General features: G+C 39.0%; 1 protein-coding gene across 1 annotated transcript in view; it reads right to left on the reverse strand.

Annotated features, from left to right (window-relative positions):
- LOC106867826 (SET and MYND domain-containing protein 4) overlaps nt 1–12937 on the reverse strand; it is a 30819-nt gene that overhangs the window by 2180 nt on the left and 15702 nt on the right. The window contains exons 7-14 of the mRNA XM_014912851.2: nt 12741–12903; nt 10753–10877; nt 9021–9126; nt 7303–7363; nt 5107–5258; nt 3916–4250; nt 3400–3473; nt 1648–1766 (exon numbers count right to left, since the gene is read on the reverse strand). Of these exons, the coding sequence (XP_014768337.1) occupies nt 1648–1766; nt 3400–3473; nt 3916–4250; nt 5107–5258; nt 7303–7363; nt 9021–9126; nt 10753–10877; nt 12741–12903 (1135 nt within the window). The remainder of the gene's footprint in view (nt 1–1647; nt 1767–3399; nt 3474–3915; nt 4251–5106; nt 5259–7302; nt 7364–9020; nt 9127–10752; nt 10878–12740; nt 12904–12937) is intronic.

Here is a 12937-nt window from a genome sequence, read left to right on the forward strand (position 1 = left end):
TTTTTAAACCAGACAATGTTTTGAAAAGACACCTACATAAATTGCATATCTGCTTTGGACCACCAAGAGCTGCAGTTAAGTTCTGATCTTTGTGGATCATAAAATGTCTTTTGAGACCTCCATTAGATTTGCAGACCTTATGGCATACACAACATTGAAAGGTGGGCAGAGATATTTAGGCAGAATAGTTGGTGGAGGTTAGTTTTTCATGGGTTCTCAAATTAGATTTGGGCCCAGGCATGCTCTGTCACAAACTGTGCAGACAAAAAGGTCACTGAGAATATATTGATATATAAATGTATGGATTCATGTAGAGTTGTGTACAGTTATATTTACATGTGTGTGTGCTCACAATGGAAGAAATTGAAAAGGTTTAAATCTGCTTGTAACAAACATATCTTGCATATGCTGCAGGTGTGGTGGTACAATATGAAATTTACTTCTCAACTGCATGGCTCTGGGTTCAACCCTACTGCATAGCATCTTGGGCAAGTGTCTTCTACTATAACTTCGGGACAACCAAAGCCATGTGAGTGGATTTGGTAAATGGAAACTGAAAGAAACCCTTCATATACATATGTGTATATGTGTGTGTGTGTTTGTCCCGCTGCTTGATAATCAGTGCTGGTTTATTTACATCTGTGTAACTTAGCAGTTTGGCAAAAGCGACCGATAGAATAAGTACCAGGCTTTATAGGAAAAAAATAAGTATTGGGGTTGATTTATTTCATTAAAAACCCTTCAAGGTGGTGCCCCAGCATGGCCACAGACTAATGATTGAAACATGTGAAAGACATGAAGATTAAGAATAATGATGCCTTTCAGACATACTGAAGGAGAATGTTGTGTAAAAGCAGAGAAAAAAGACTTTGGAAGAGAATATGGTGGAGAGTCGATGCAGGGTGAACATCAGAGAGAGTTGCTGTATAAGGTGGAGGGCAAAGGTTTTGGTGTATGGCACAGAGTTGTGATAGTAATGGTGATGATGATTGTAAAAAAGTGACTATGGTTACGGTTGTGGTGGTCAGGACAATGGTGATGGTGAGGATAAAAAAAAACAATTCTTTTATTCTTTTACTTGTTTCAGTCGATTGACTGTGGCCATGCTAGAGCACTGCCTTTGACTGAACAAATCGACTCCAGGACTTATTTTTTGTGAGCCTAATACTTATTCTGTTGGTCTCTTTTGCTGAACCACTAAGTTACAGGGATGTAAACACCCCAACATCAATTGTCAAGCGATGGAGGTGTAGGGTGGACAAACATAGACACACACACACACACATATGACAAGGTTCTTTCAGTTTCCATCCACCAAATCCACTCACAAGGCTTTGGTCAGCCCAAGGCTACAGAAGACACTTGCCCAATGTGCCATGCAGTGGGACTGAACCTGGAACCATGTGGTTGGGAAGCAAGCTTCTTATCATACAACTTCTTACCACAGTCAGGACGATGGTAAAAATATAAAAAAAATAATAAAAATGTTGATAATTGGGATTACAGTTAAGAGAACGGTGGTGGTAGTGGTGGTGAGAGTAATGAAAGAAACAAAGATTATGATAGAATTAGTGGTGGTGGTCGTTGTATTAATAGAGGTGATGGTAGTGGTGGTAGATGGTGGGAGTAGTAATAACCATAATATACCGAAGATGAAGGTCTGTGGGAACCTTCCAGAATGCAGGCTTCACACTGACATATAAAGGAATATTGATCCTTCAGAATCTGTTGACGTTCTACAAAATCCATTCTGAAGCTGTGGGGCCCTGCAATGAGAAAATGAAATGATTGATTGGTGAATGCCAGAACCATTCCAAAGTAATGACTAAACTGTGCCAAAGATGATGTCAGAAGTGTTTCATGAACTATGTCAGAGCTATTCCAAAGTCTTGTCATAAATGTGCCAAATTCTTTTCTACTCTAGGTAAAAGGCCTGAAATTTTGGGGGAGGGAGCCAGTCGATTAGATTGACCCCAGTATGCAACTGGTACTTAATTTATCAACCCCCAAAAGGATGTAAGGCCAAGTCAACCACGGCAGAATTTGAACTCAGAATGTAACGGCAGACGAAAATACCGCTAAGCATTTCACCCAGTGTGCTAACGATTCTGCCAGCTCGCTGCTATAAATGTGTCAAATTCATACAAGAGCTGTGCTAAAAGATTTACCAGACTTGTACCTCCAAGATATGTCAAACCACCCTAAAATTATGTTAGAGCTGCACCAACATCATGTCAGAATGATTATGTTAGAGTTATGGTATTAGTATGTTAAAATTAAGTTGAAGCATTGCCAAAGTTCAAAACTTTTCTATTGTTTGATCAAAAATTATGTCAAAGTCATTCTAGAACTGTCCCAAAGTTGTGTTGGAGTTATTCCAAAGGCAAAATCAAAGCCATGCCCCAGGCACATTCTGAACTGTGTCCAAGTCATGTAAAAGTTCTGCCAGGTTGCATTAGAAATGTGTTCATATAATATATTAGAGCTGTACCCCAGTCATACGAAAACTGAACAGAAACCCCATTGAAGATGCGTAAAAATGGTGTAGTACAAGAATTGTCTGTGTAAGGTCTATCAATCTGTTATTTGGGACCAGAGAAATGGAAAAGCTGAACTCCTCAAGAATATCACTTCAACTATTTTACTCCATTCAGCTTTGTCTCCAAAAAATTAAAGTAAGATGTTAGTGAACTGTGAATATCAAAGAGCAGCACTAAACGGTACAGCACTAAGTGGTGCAGCACTAAACGGTGTGAAGCTGGCAGAAATGTGACTGTGCTGGACAAAACGCTTCCTGGCAGTTCACCTGTCTTTACGTTCTGGGTTCAAACTCTGCCAAAGTTGATTTTTGCCTTTAATCCCTTTGGGGGTCAATGAAATAGGTACCAGCTGAGCACTGGGGTTGATGTAATCGACTTACTCCAACCCCCGAAATTACTGGCCTTGTGCCAAAATTTGAAACGAATAACAATATTCATTTTATAGATCTACAGCATTTATAACATTGGTAATATTTTATATTTCCAGACATAAAGAGATTTACTTTTCATTTACGTTTCTGACTGCCTTGCTTGCATACAAAGGATGATTAGCTCCTGTGCCGGTGGCACATAAAAAACACCCACTACACTCTCAGAATGGTTGGCATTAGGAGGAGCATCCAGTTGTAGAAACATTGCCAGATCAGTTTGGAGCCTGGCTTCCCAGTCAAACCATCCAACCCATGCCAGCATGGAAAACAGACGTTAGATGATGATGATGATAATGATGATGATGATTTATTTATACTAAAGGTAATATTGATGAGCAATAAAAGTGTACCACACGCATTACAATATAGTACAAGTATAACCTGGATATCGAAATGTGATATTATGAAAGATTAAAATATTATTGTACCATAGCAGCTGAAAACTTCTTTTCCTTCTGAGATGTCTTTCACTGAACGAACAACCAACGTATCTTTCTGAAAACTAAAGGCAAACATTATAACAGGTTTTGGTTCAAAATTTCATTTTATAATTTTACCAATCTTTTCTGTTTGTTTTTAACCCATTTTAGCATTTAAACTGACCATGTCCAGGCCAAATATTTTACTTGTTTTATGTTCAAGCTGACCAGATCCTGCCTCTCACACCCACCCTACAATGTCATTCTAAAAATAAACAATAACATCAATGAAATCTTGAATCTATGAAATAATACATGATTAATTCAAAACAATGTGAATAAACAAACATTACATTTGACAGAGGAATCTGAGTGATGAGGAGTTAAACAAAATGTAAAACTTAATAATTTCATAAAAATTTCAACTTTTGCTTATAATTTCTTAAAAATATGAAATATTCCAAATTTGAAATCAAAATGAAGAAATAGCAAAATCTCAAGGAAGCAAAAAGTAAATAGCTGTACCTTAAAGATATGGAAGGCTGACAAGAATGGTTTAGAAGACTAACTGTCGGATACACAGCTGTAGCGAGGCGGACTTGACTGGTTGTTTGTATAGAAACTCCATCATTCACTGTGGTAGGTCTTGGATCAGAAAAGTCTAGTTTCGTTATGGCATGAGCATTACATATGAGTTGTTGAATGTGATGTAATAGAACAGCGCCAATATAACGGTGTGGCTCAGACCACAATAAATGGCTTTCCTTTGTCTTGTTGTCATAATTGTCTAAAATTTGTTGAACTGTGTACTTCTGGAACCATCCAGATTGATTCAATATAAGAAGCAAGAGAACTGCAGTCTGATAAAACAAAATTTGGATAAAAATGTTTTTTATATCTTAAATGAAAAATTTATAAAACACATCAAACATCATTTTATTTGGCTTTTCAAAACTTTATCTTTTGCTTGTTTTAGTCATTAGACTGTGACCAAGCTGGAGCACTGCTTTAAGGAATTTTTAGTTGAATGAACTGACCCCCGAATTTTTGTTTTTAAGCCCTGTACTTATGGGGATGTAAACACACCAACACTGGTCATTAAGCAGCAGAAGACAAACATACACACACACACACACAATGGCTTCTCTACCAAATTCATTCACAAGGCTTTGGTCACCCGAAACTACAGTATAAAACACTTGCCCAAGGTGCCACAGTGGGATTGAACCCAGGACCATGTGGTTAGGAAGCAAGCTTCTTATCTCACCTTTATCTTTTTTTGTGCATATTTAAGATTAGTTTTGTTAGAATGGCTGGAATTCTTTAAAGCCAAATGACCTACCAATCACTGATTACTCAGCCTTGAAATATCAAGTGGAACTTAAGACCAGGTCAATTTAAGACAACCGAATTATATCCTTGGCTCAGGATCATAACACAATGACCTTTTGTAGACAGATTTGGTCTTATGATTACATGTTTACCCTTCCAGCACCTTAACCACCCAACAACCATGGTAGCCTTGTCAGGTAATATTTTCTATCTTTTTTTATCCGTTACCTGTTTCAGTCAGTAGACTGCAGCCATGCTGGGGCACTGCCATGAAGAATTATGGTAGTTTGCTGTGTTTGACAAGAAACATCAAGCTAAATAAAATCATCGATTGTAGTTACAAATGTTGTGGTTACCGAAATAGCAATAATTGTAAAAGCTCACCGTAGAATATTGCAGCTGATCTTCAACAGGTATATCAGTGGAGTGAGTCATGAGTTTGTAGACAGATAAGTAATTAGTCTCATAGCAACCAGCATCAGTAAGACCAGCAATTCCAGAAAGAGATGTGCCTTGGGTGTGATTTTCTTTGAAATCTTTTAACAAATACATATATAGAGAAACTAAAGTAAAATAAAGATATATTATGCACACACACACACACACATATGCATATATCAGGTCACACTCGAGTGTGGCTTGTAACTCAGAACTGCCTGTTTTGTTGTTGGGCCACTTGTGACTAAACGAGTAATGCTACCAAGCTTGGGTGATTTTGGACACCCAGTAGGATGTAAGACAAAACCTGTTAAAGGCTGGATGACCTCAGGAGAGTCAACCATTATCAAATGACATTCTCCTCCTTCTTCAACGTCCGTTGTCCATGCTGGCAAGGGTGGAACAGTTTGACCAGTCCTGGCAAGCTGGAGAGCTACACCAGGTTCCAGTCTGATTTGGTTTGGGTTCTACAACAGGATGCCCTTCCTAATATCAATCAGTTAACAGAGTGTAATGGGTGCTTTTAAAAGGTACCTGCATGGGTGCATTTACGTGGCACCAGCATCAACAAGCCCACAAGATTAGGATCACCCAGCTCAAGAGGGATGAAGGGGACATGCCTGTGTGCAAGGACAATCATGATTTTATTTATCTTGATGTGCCTTGTCAAACACACCAAACCACCAAAAGCCTCGGTCCTTGTCATCCCCTCTGTGAGGTCCAGCATCTGAAGATTCTTTCTCACCATTTCAAGCTCCATGTCTGTTTTGGCATGGTTTCAACAGCTGGATGCTCTTCCTAATACCAACCACTTTACAAAGTGTATTGCAGGTGCTTCTTTACATAGCACCAGCACCTACAAGTCTGCAAGATTAGGGATGCTCAGCTGGAAAGGGTTGCAAGGGACAAGCCTGTATGCAAGAGCAACCATGCTTTTCCCTAGCTTGGTGTGTCTTTTCAAGCACAGCAAACCACCCAGTGTCCTGGTCCCCTCTCCTCCCCTCTCTCAGTCCCAACGTCTGTAGATCCTTTCTCACCACTTCGTCCCATGTCTTCCTGGGTCTATCCCTTCCACATGTTCCCTCTACAATTAGAGATCAGCACCTCTTGATGCAACTGTCCTCATTCATATGCATTACATGACCCAACCAGCACAGTCTTCTCTCTCACATTCTACACCTGAGGCCATGTATACCCAGTTTTCCCCTCAAATCACTTACACTCTCTCATATAAGCACACTGACATTATCCACCCAGTGAAGCCCATACAGGCTTCATTTCTTTCAAGCGTTTGCATATCCTCAATAGTCACAGACCATGTCTCACTGCCATGCAGCATAGCTGTCCATACGCAGGCATCATACAGTCTGCCTTTCACTCTGAGGGAGAACTCCTTCATTACTAACAGACATAGAAACTCTCTGAACTCCACCCAGCCTCTTCTTATTCTAGCATCTATGCTTTCGGAACAAACTCCACCACAACTAACTTGGTCACCTGAGTAACAGAAAATGTCTACTACTTCTAAGGAACCCTACCTAAAATTTGAGGGTGTCTGTTTTTTTGTACATTCATGGTGTTTAATATAACTGCACATTTGCCACATGTAACGACTATTAAAGACTATCTCCCCATGTGTACATATATCATCATCATCATCATCGCTTAATGTCAGCCTTCCATGCTGGCATGGGTGGAATGGTTTGATAGGAGCTGGCTAGGCAGGAGACTGTACCAAACTTCAGTGTTTGTTTTGGCAGGATTTTTACGGCTGGATGCTCTTCCTAACACCAACCACTCAGCAGAGTGGACTGAGTGCTTTTTATGTGGCACTAAGCACAGGCATGGTTAGTTTTGGCATGATTTTTACAGCTGGATGCCCTTCCAAATACCAACCACTTTATACTGTGGACTGGATGCTTTTGTATGGCACCAATACTGGCAGGGTCACCAATTAACTTGCAAAACCTTGCGAGATGAAAATCCTTTTAGAGGGGAAGGGACATTGGAGGAGGTGATATATATATATATATATATATATATATATATATATATATATATATATATATATATATATAATTATATATGAAGACATGGAGAGAGAGAGAAAGAGTTTTGAAGATAATCAGTTTTATGTCTTACCGAGGAGATACTGGAAGCCAGTGACCAAGATGATTCTCAGACTTAAGTGGGCAATACCAACCTGTAGAATTATTTTTAAAAAGTAACCTGTGATGTTTTAGTAGACAACTGTTGCACAGGTAAAGTGAAGAGAGGCATTTAACAATGCAGAATATGGAGAAAAATACATGTTCATTCAACATTTCAACTTCACTAAGCCTAAGCTTTGAATTGAGGATTAACAATAAGATGCAAATGGTAAGCAATAGAAATATGAAATGCAGAAACGCTTTGCACATTAAGGTTAGAATGATATTTTGATCTTACAATAAGTTTCCGACGTGTAAGAATCTGATGATGGCTGTTAATGGGATCAGTTGAAACACCCAAGGACTAAAATTTCTCTACAAAATTTGCTGCATTTATTGTATTTTGTATTTTTCTATTTTCTCTTTTACTTTGCTCTGTTGGTATTTGCTTCTTAGAATGGTAATAACTTGTTCCTATCAAGGGAGAGGATGTAAGAGGATGTTTAGGATTATCTCAAAAGCAATGAAATTAAATGAGTGCAATAGGAATTAACATCAGGTCAGGGTTTGCATGGCATTGAGGGTGGTAGAATTGGTAGAGCAACAGATAAAATGCCTTGTGGTATTTTGTCACATCCTTATACTCTGAGTTTTAATCCTAACAAAGTTAATTGTTTTGCATTCCTCTGGGGTTAATAAAATAATTTTTTATTGGTTTGGCCAGAATGAAAGAATAGATCCTAAAACCTTTTTAGGCCCTTTGAGACCAGTGAGGTAACATTCTGGGGATAAAGGCCAGTCCTTTGTGGTTAGTGAGGGCCATGGTATAGGTGAGTGGACACAATATGGAGGTCAAGAGGGAGAGAAATGAGTGAGAATCAATTACTGTGTCTGATTTAATTGATTGTGCGTTCCCTTAAAATTGTGAAGCCTTGTACCCATTATTAGGAATCATGATTTCTTAAGGGCAAGGGTAATTCTTTGGAAAAATATCAACTTTGTCTGGTGCCTCCCACCCAAGTCCTACATTAACGGACCCATTGATACTTTGGTATCTGCTGGAAGATTTGTGTACGAGGAGAGTTTTCTGAAAGGTAATCAGAAGAACATACAACGAGGTTTTCTTGGTGGGAGTAATTAGAATAAATTGTTATTTTAGGAAATAACTTACACAAAAAATACGTAAACAAAGATAAATGTAGGATGATGCTAAAAGTAAGATGTTTAACGTGGAGAGGCATTGAAACAAAGGAAATGAATCGATGGTTTTGAAAGGCAAGTTACTTGCAGGAGAAGACTTGAAGAAATATACTTTTGCAAAGGTATTTTATGAATGCAATTCAGAAAGGTTCCTTTAAGATTTGTAAATGGAGACATTTTTGAGAGGAACTATACAAGAAATGTTTTATTTTTATGTGCTGGTGGCATGTAGAAAGCACCATTTGAGTATGGTTGATGCCAGTTTCACCTGACTGGCTCCCATCCTGGTGGCACATAAAAGCACCCACTACACTCTTGGAGTGGTTGGCGTTAGGAAGGACATCCAGCGGTAGAAACTTTGCCAGATCAGATTGGAGCCTGGGGCAGCCTCCTGGCTTGCTGGTCCTCAGTCAAACCATCCAATCCATGCCAGCATGGAAAGCAGATGTTAAACGACGATGATGATGATGACGAAAGATATCAAAGGAAAAAATATACATAATAACTTACGGAATGCAATAATTTCAGAAAAGAACATTCTACATAATGACAGGACGACCAATCTTGTTGACGGCACAAACGGCTACAGTAAAGGACATTACAGCATCTTTGACAGCTGGAAAGAGCATAAAAGAAGAAAGATGAATGAAATTATAATGTACAGAATAATAATTTTCATTTTCCAGACTTATCAATATATACAATGTGTGAAAATATAATAAAACAGACTACTTACAAGATGGGCATAGGTTCAATACTTATGTTGACTTCAAAACACAGATCACTGATTGATGTTAGTGTAGCAGTGGTTTGAAAGTGAATCTCTGGATATGCAGTCAGACACCATGAGCAAAGTGCAATAGTTTCATGTGATTGGTCTATTAAGCAGCCAATCAGCATCAAACCATCAAATAATCCACTCTTCTAGAACTTTCTGCTTGTGCCCTATAGAAAGCCACTTGTGGCATCAAAACTTTTAGCAGAGCATTGAAACCAGCTGACTCATTCACATGTCTCACTTTTTACCAGGCAGAAAGTTGGGGAAGCTGCATGTTGGGTCTCCATTCTTGCCATCTCCAGCCAGTTAAGACAGATGGCTGACAATACACAGAGGAATTTTCATCTCCACAAATATAATGCAATTATTTTCCAGTTGTGATGGGCCAGCCACAGATTGCTAAATCAGTAAGTTTGTCATAAGCTCCAAGCAGTATGTCTTCCCCTAGTATTTAATTATTATTGTAATTATTTGTAAAAGACCAACACAATTAAAACACTATGCGCAATAAAATCTTCTGTTAAATGTTTTCAGGTGTTGTTTAGTTATTTCTTCATGCAGCCTGAGAAATACATTTTCATTCAGCAACTCAACTAGTCATCACTTCAGACCAGCCAACAACATGACATTAGTTTAAATAACTGAAGAATGGTACCATCTTCACTATGGAACAGGAACTACTCCTCCTCGTTGTTGTTGTTTAACATCTGTTTTCCATGCTGGCATGGGTTGGACGGTTCAACTGGGGTCTGCGAAGCCAGGTGGGTGCACCAGGTTCCAGTCTGATCTGGCAATGTTTCTACAGCTGGATGCCCTTCCTAATGCCAACCACTCCGAGAGTGTAGTGGGTGCTTTTTATGTGCTGCCGGCATGGGAGCCAGTCAGGCGGCACTGGCATCAGTCACGTTTGGATGGTGCTTTTTATGTGCCACTGGCACAGGAGCCAGAATTGGTATTGGTCACATTTGGACGGTGCTTTTTACGTGTTACTGGCACAGAAGCCAGTCAGGGCAGGGGAGGGGTTGATTTTACATCATCATCATCATCATCATTCTAATAATTCATTTTTTTCACTGAGGCAGACAAACCCAAGTTTCCATTGAAAGTTTTTATTCCTTGCTTCATGGAAGGTCAGAAGGAAGGTCATTCAGTGCAAACTACTTCGATGAGTGGTTTATAGGGTCCTTTTGCTAAGACACAAGAAGTGCATTCGACACATGCAGACACTGAGGAATGGATTATTTATATCTTTCTGATATTCCGCCTTGATGATGATGATGATGATGATGACAATGATGATGCAGCAGCAGTGGAGGTAATGTTACTGGTGATGATGATGATGATGATGATGATAATGGCAAGTGATAAAAGAAGAAAGCTGTTATGAAGACTGATAATAAAGAAGGAACAGAGAAAGCAAAGTAGAGAGAAAATATTGAAGATGGTGTCAAGAATGGTACTTACGGTAGAGGAGAAACTAATTCATCAAAACAGTAATTACAATGAGATAAATAGTAGTCTGGTAGGAGGATAGCAGCATACGGCTTCTCAACGATAAGGACATCTCCTGCTTTGAGAGGGTGTTTAGCCTGAAAATATTGAGAAACATCAAAAACAGTTGCAGTGAACAAGTAAATATTTAGACATATATATACAATGTATGTATATATAGCATAGAGAAAGGATGTTAAACAATGATGATGATATTACGTATTCAAGGAGTGGTTGTAATTTATTTACTGATACGGTTGTACGTAGGGTAAATGTGTTTGAAAGTTGTGGCTTCTTTGGTTTGTTGGTTCTCAAACAACACTTATTTTAGTGCTGTTGACATGACCGGATTGAGAAACTTTGCCAGATCAGATTGGAGCCTGGTGCAGCCTTCTGGCTTACCAGTCCTCAGTCAAACTGTCCAACCCATGCCAGCATGGAAAGCAGATGTTAAACGATGATGATGATGAATGCCAGTGTATTTTTGTAACACAATGGCATACATGTACTGCAGCTGTTCGGAGTGCAGGTTGGCATCGATGGTTCGACTGTGTGGAATGACCTCGTAGTGGATTATCCCCTCATAATTCCACCAGACACAGAGCATCACCTTGTGTTCGAAAGACCCATGTTTGGCAACAGGTTCCAGAAGCCGGCCCCTTGCTTAATCACAGCTTATGCATGTCAGGGTTACAGAAAACTATCCCCCTTGGATTATTACTCGTTCCCTTCTATGGCTCCTGCTGCTTACAATGCTTCATCAACCAAACGTAGGAGGAAACTTCACTGAAGGAATTCTTTATCTTGAAAGACAAGAACTGGTATCAACATGGAATCAAAGAACTGTGTTGTAAAGCAGTCTTTTACCACTTTTGTATCTGTCTTTTGACGATGGTTGTTGCTCTGACAGATATTGTTATATTCCAAAGTCATGGCGTTAGGAAGGGCATCCAGCTGTAGAAACTCTGCCAAATCAGATTGGAGCCTGGTGTAGCCATCTGGTTTCACCAGTCCTCAGTCAAATCGTCCAACCCATGCTAGCATGGAATGCGGACGATGATGATGATGATGATGAATAGAATGTTTCTACCTGGCACTGTCCAACCCCCAGTCATACAGTGTTATTATCCTCACAAGGTTGGATCGTTGTAATGTCCACTCAGTATCTCAGTATGACTTACTATATCAGCACAGACACGACTATCAACACAGTCTACACCTACTCTCGACCTTCTCCCCTTCTACTGTCGACTGGCTACTGGTCTATTCATAATGGCTGGCTACTACCACTTTTTACCGGGAGGGGTGTACTGTTTCACTATACAACAAACTGGCAGAAAGGTGGCCTCAGACAGTGCAACAGAATGGCCTCCACTTTGATTGCTTTTGTAGTAACTTGACAAATAAAGCAATTATGTTACCAAAATATTGCAAAACTTTTGACTCGAATGCTATATGAAGAAACACACACTGATTAACTAAGCAAAATGAGTCATTGATTGATTAACTAAGCAAAATGGTGTAGTGGTTAAGAGTGTGGACTACTAACCCCAAGATTCCAAATTCGATTCCAGGCAGTGACCTGAATAATAATAATGATAATAAAAACATCTAAAAATACCTTAGGAATGAAAACCCAGGATCGAAATTTCCCCAAGACACCTGATGAAGGCTGGAGGGTATATCAGCCGAAACGTTGTATTAACAAACAAGATGAGGACAAATGTAAATAATGTAAATAATTCCTCATCTCTTAAATATATAACTGAGACATTAATTGATTAACTATGTGAAATGAGTCATTAATTGAATTATTGAGGAAAATAGTTTATACTGAAGCAGAGAATAATTTTTTGCCGGTAACATGTACTTTAAATTATGAAAATTTCTAACAGATACCACTAAATTATCTGCTGAAACAGAATTCCTGAAACAAATGACAAAGTTATTCCTGGACTTACTCGAAGATGTCGGCCTAAACTGCTATTGTCATGGAGTTCAACAGCACTGGATGCACAAGTAACGACAGAATTGGTGCCATAACTAACTTTGGTACAGGGTTCCAAGACATTGTTAGTGTCAAGCAGATGAGTTGAGGTGATATCATTTGTTAATTCCAGTTCACTATAAAATAAAGAAAATTAATTCTGTTGATTAA

This window comes from Octopus bimaculoides, chromosome 5 (assembly GCF_001194135.2).
Source record: "Octopus bimaculoides isolate UCB-OBI-ISO-001 chromosome 5, ASM119413v2, whole genome shotgun sequence".
Classification (NCBI taxonomy): Eukaryota; Metazoa; Mollusca; class Cephalopoda; order Octopoda; family Octopodidae; genus Octopus; species Octopus bimaculoides.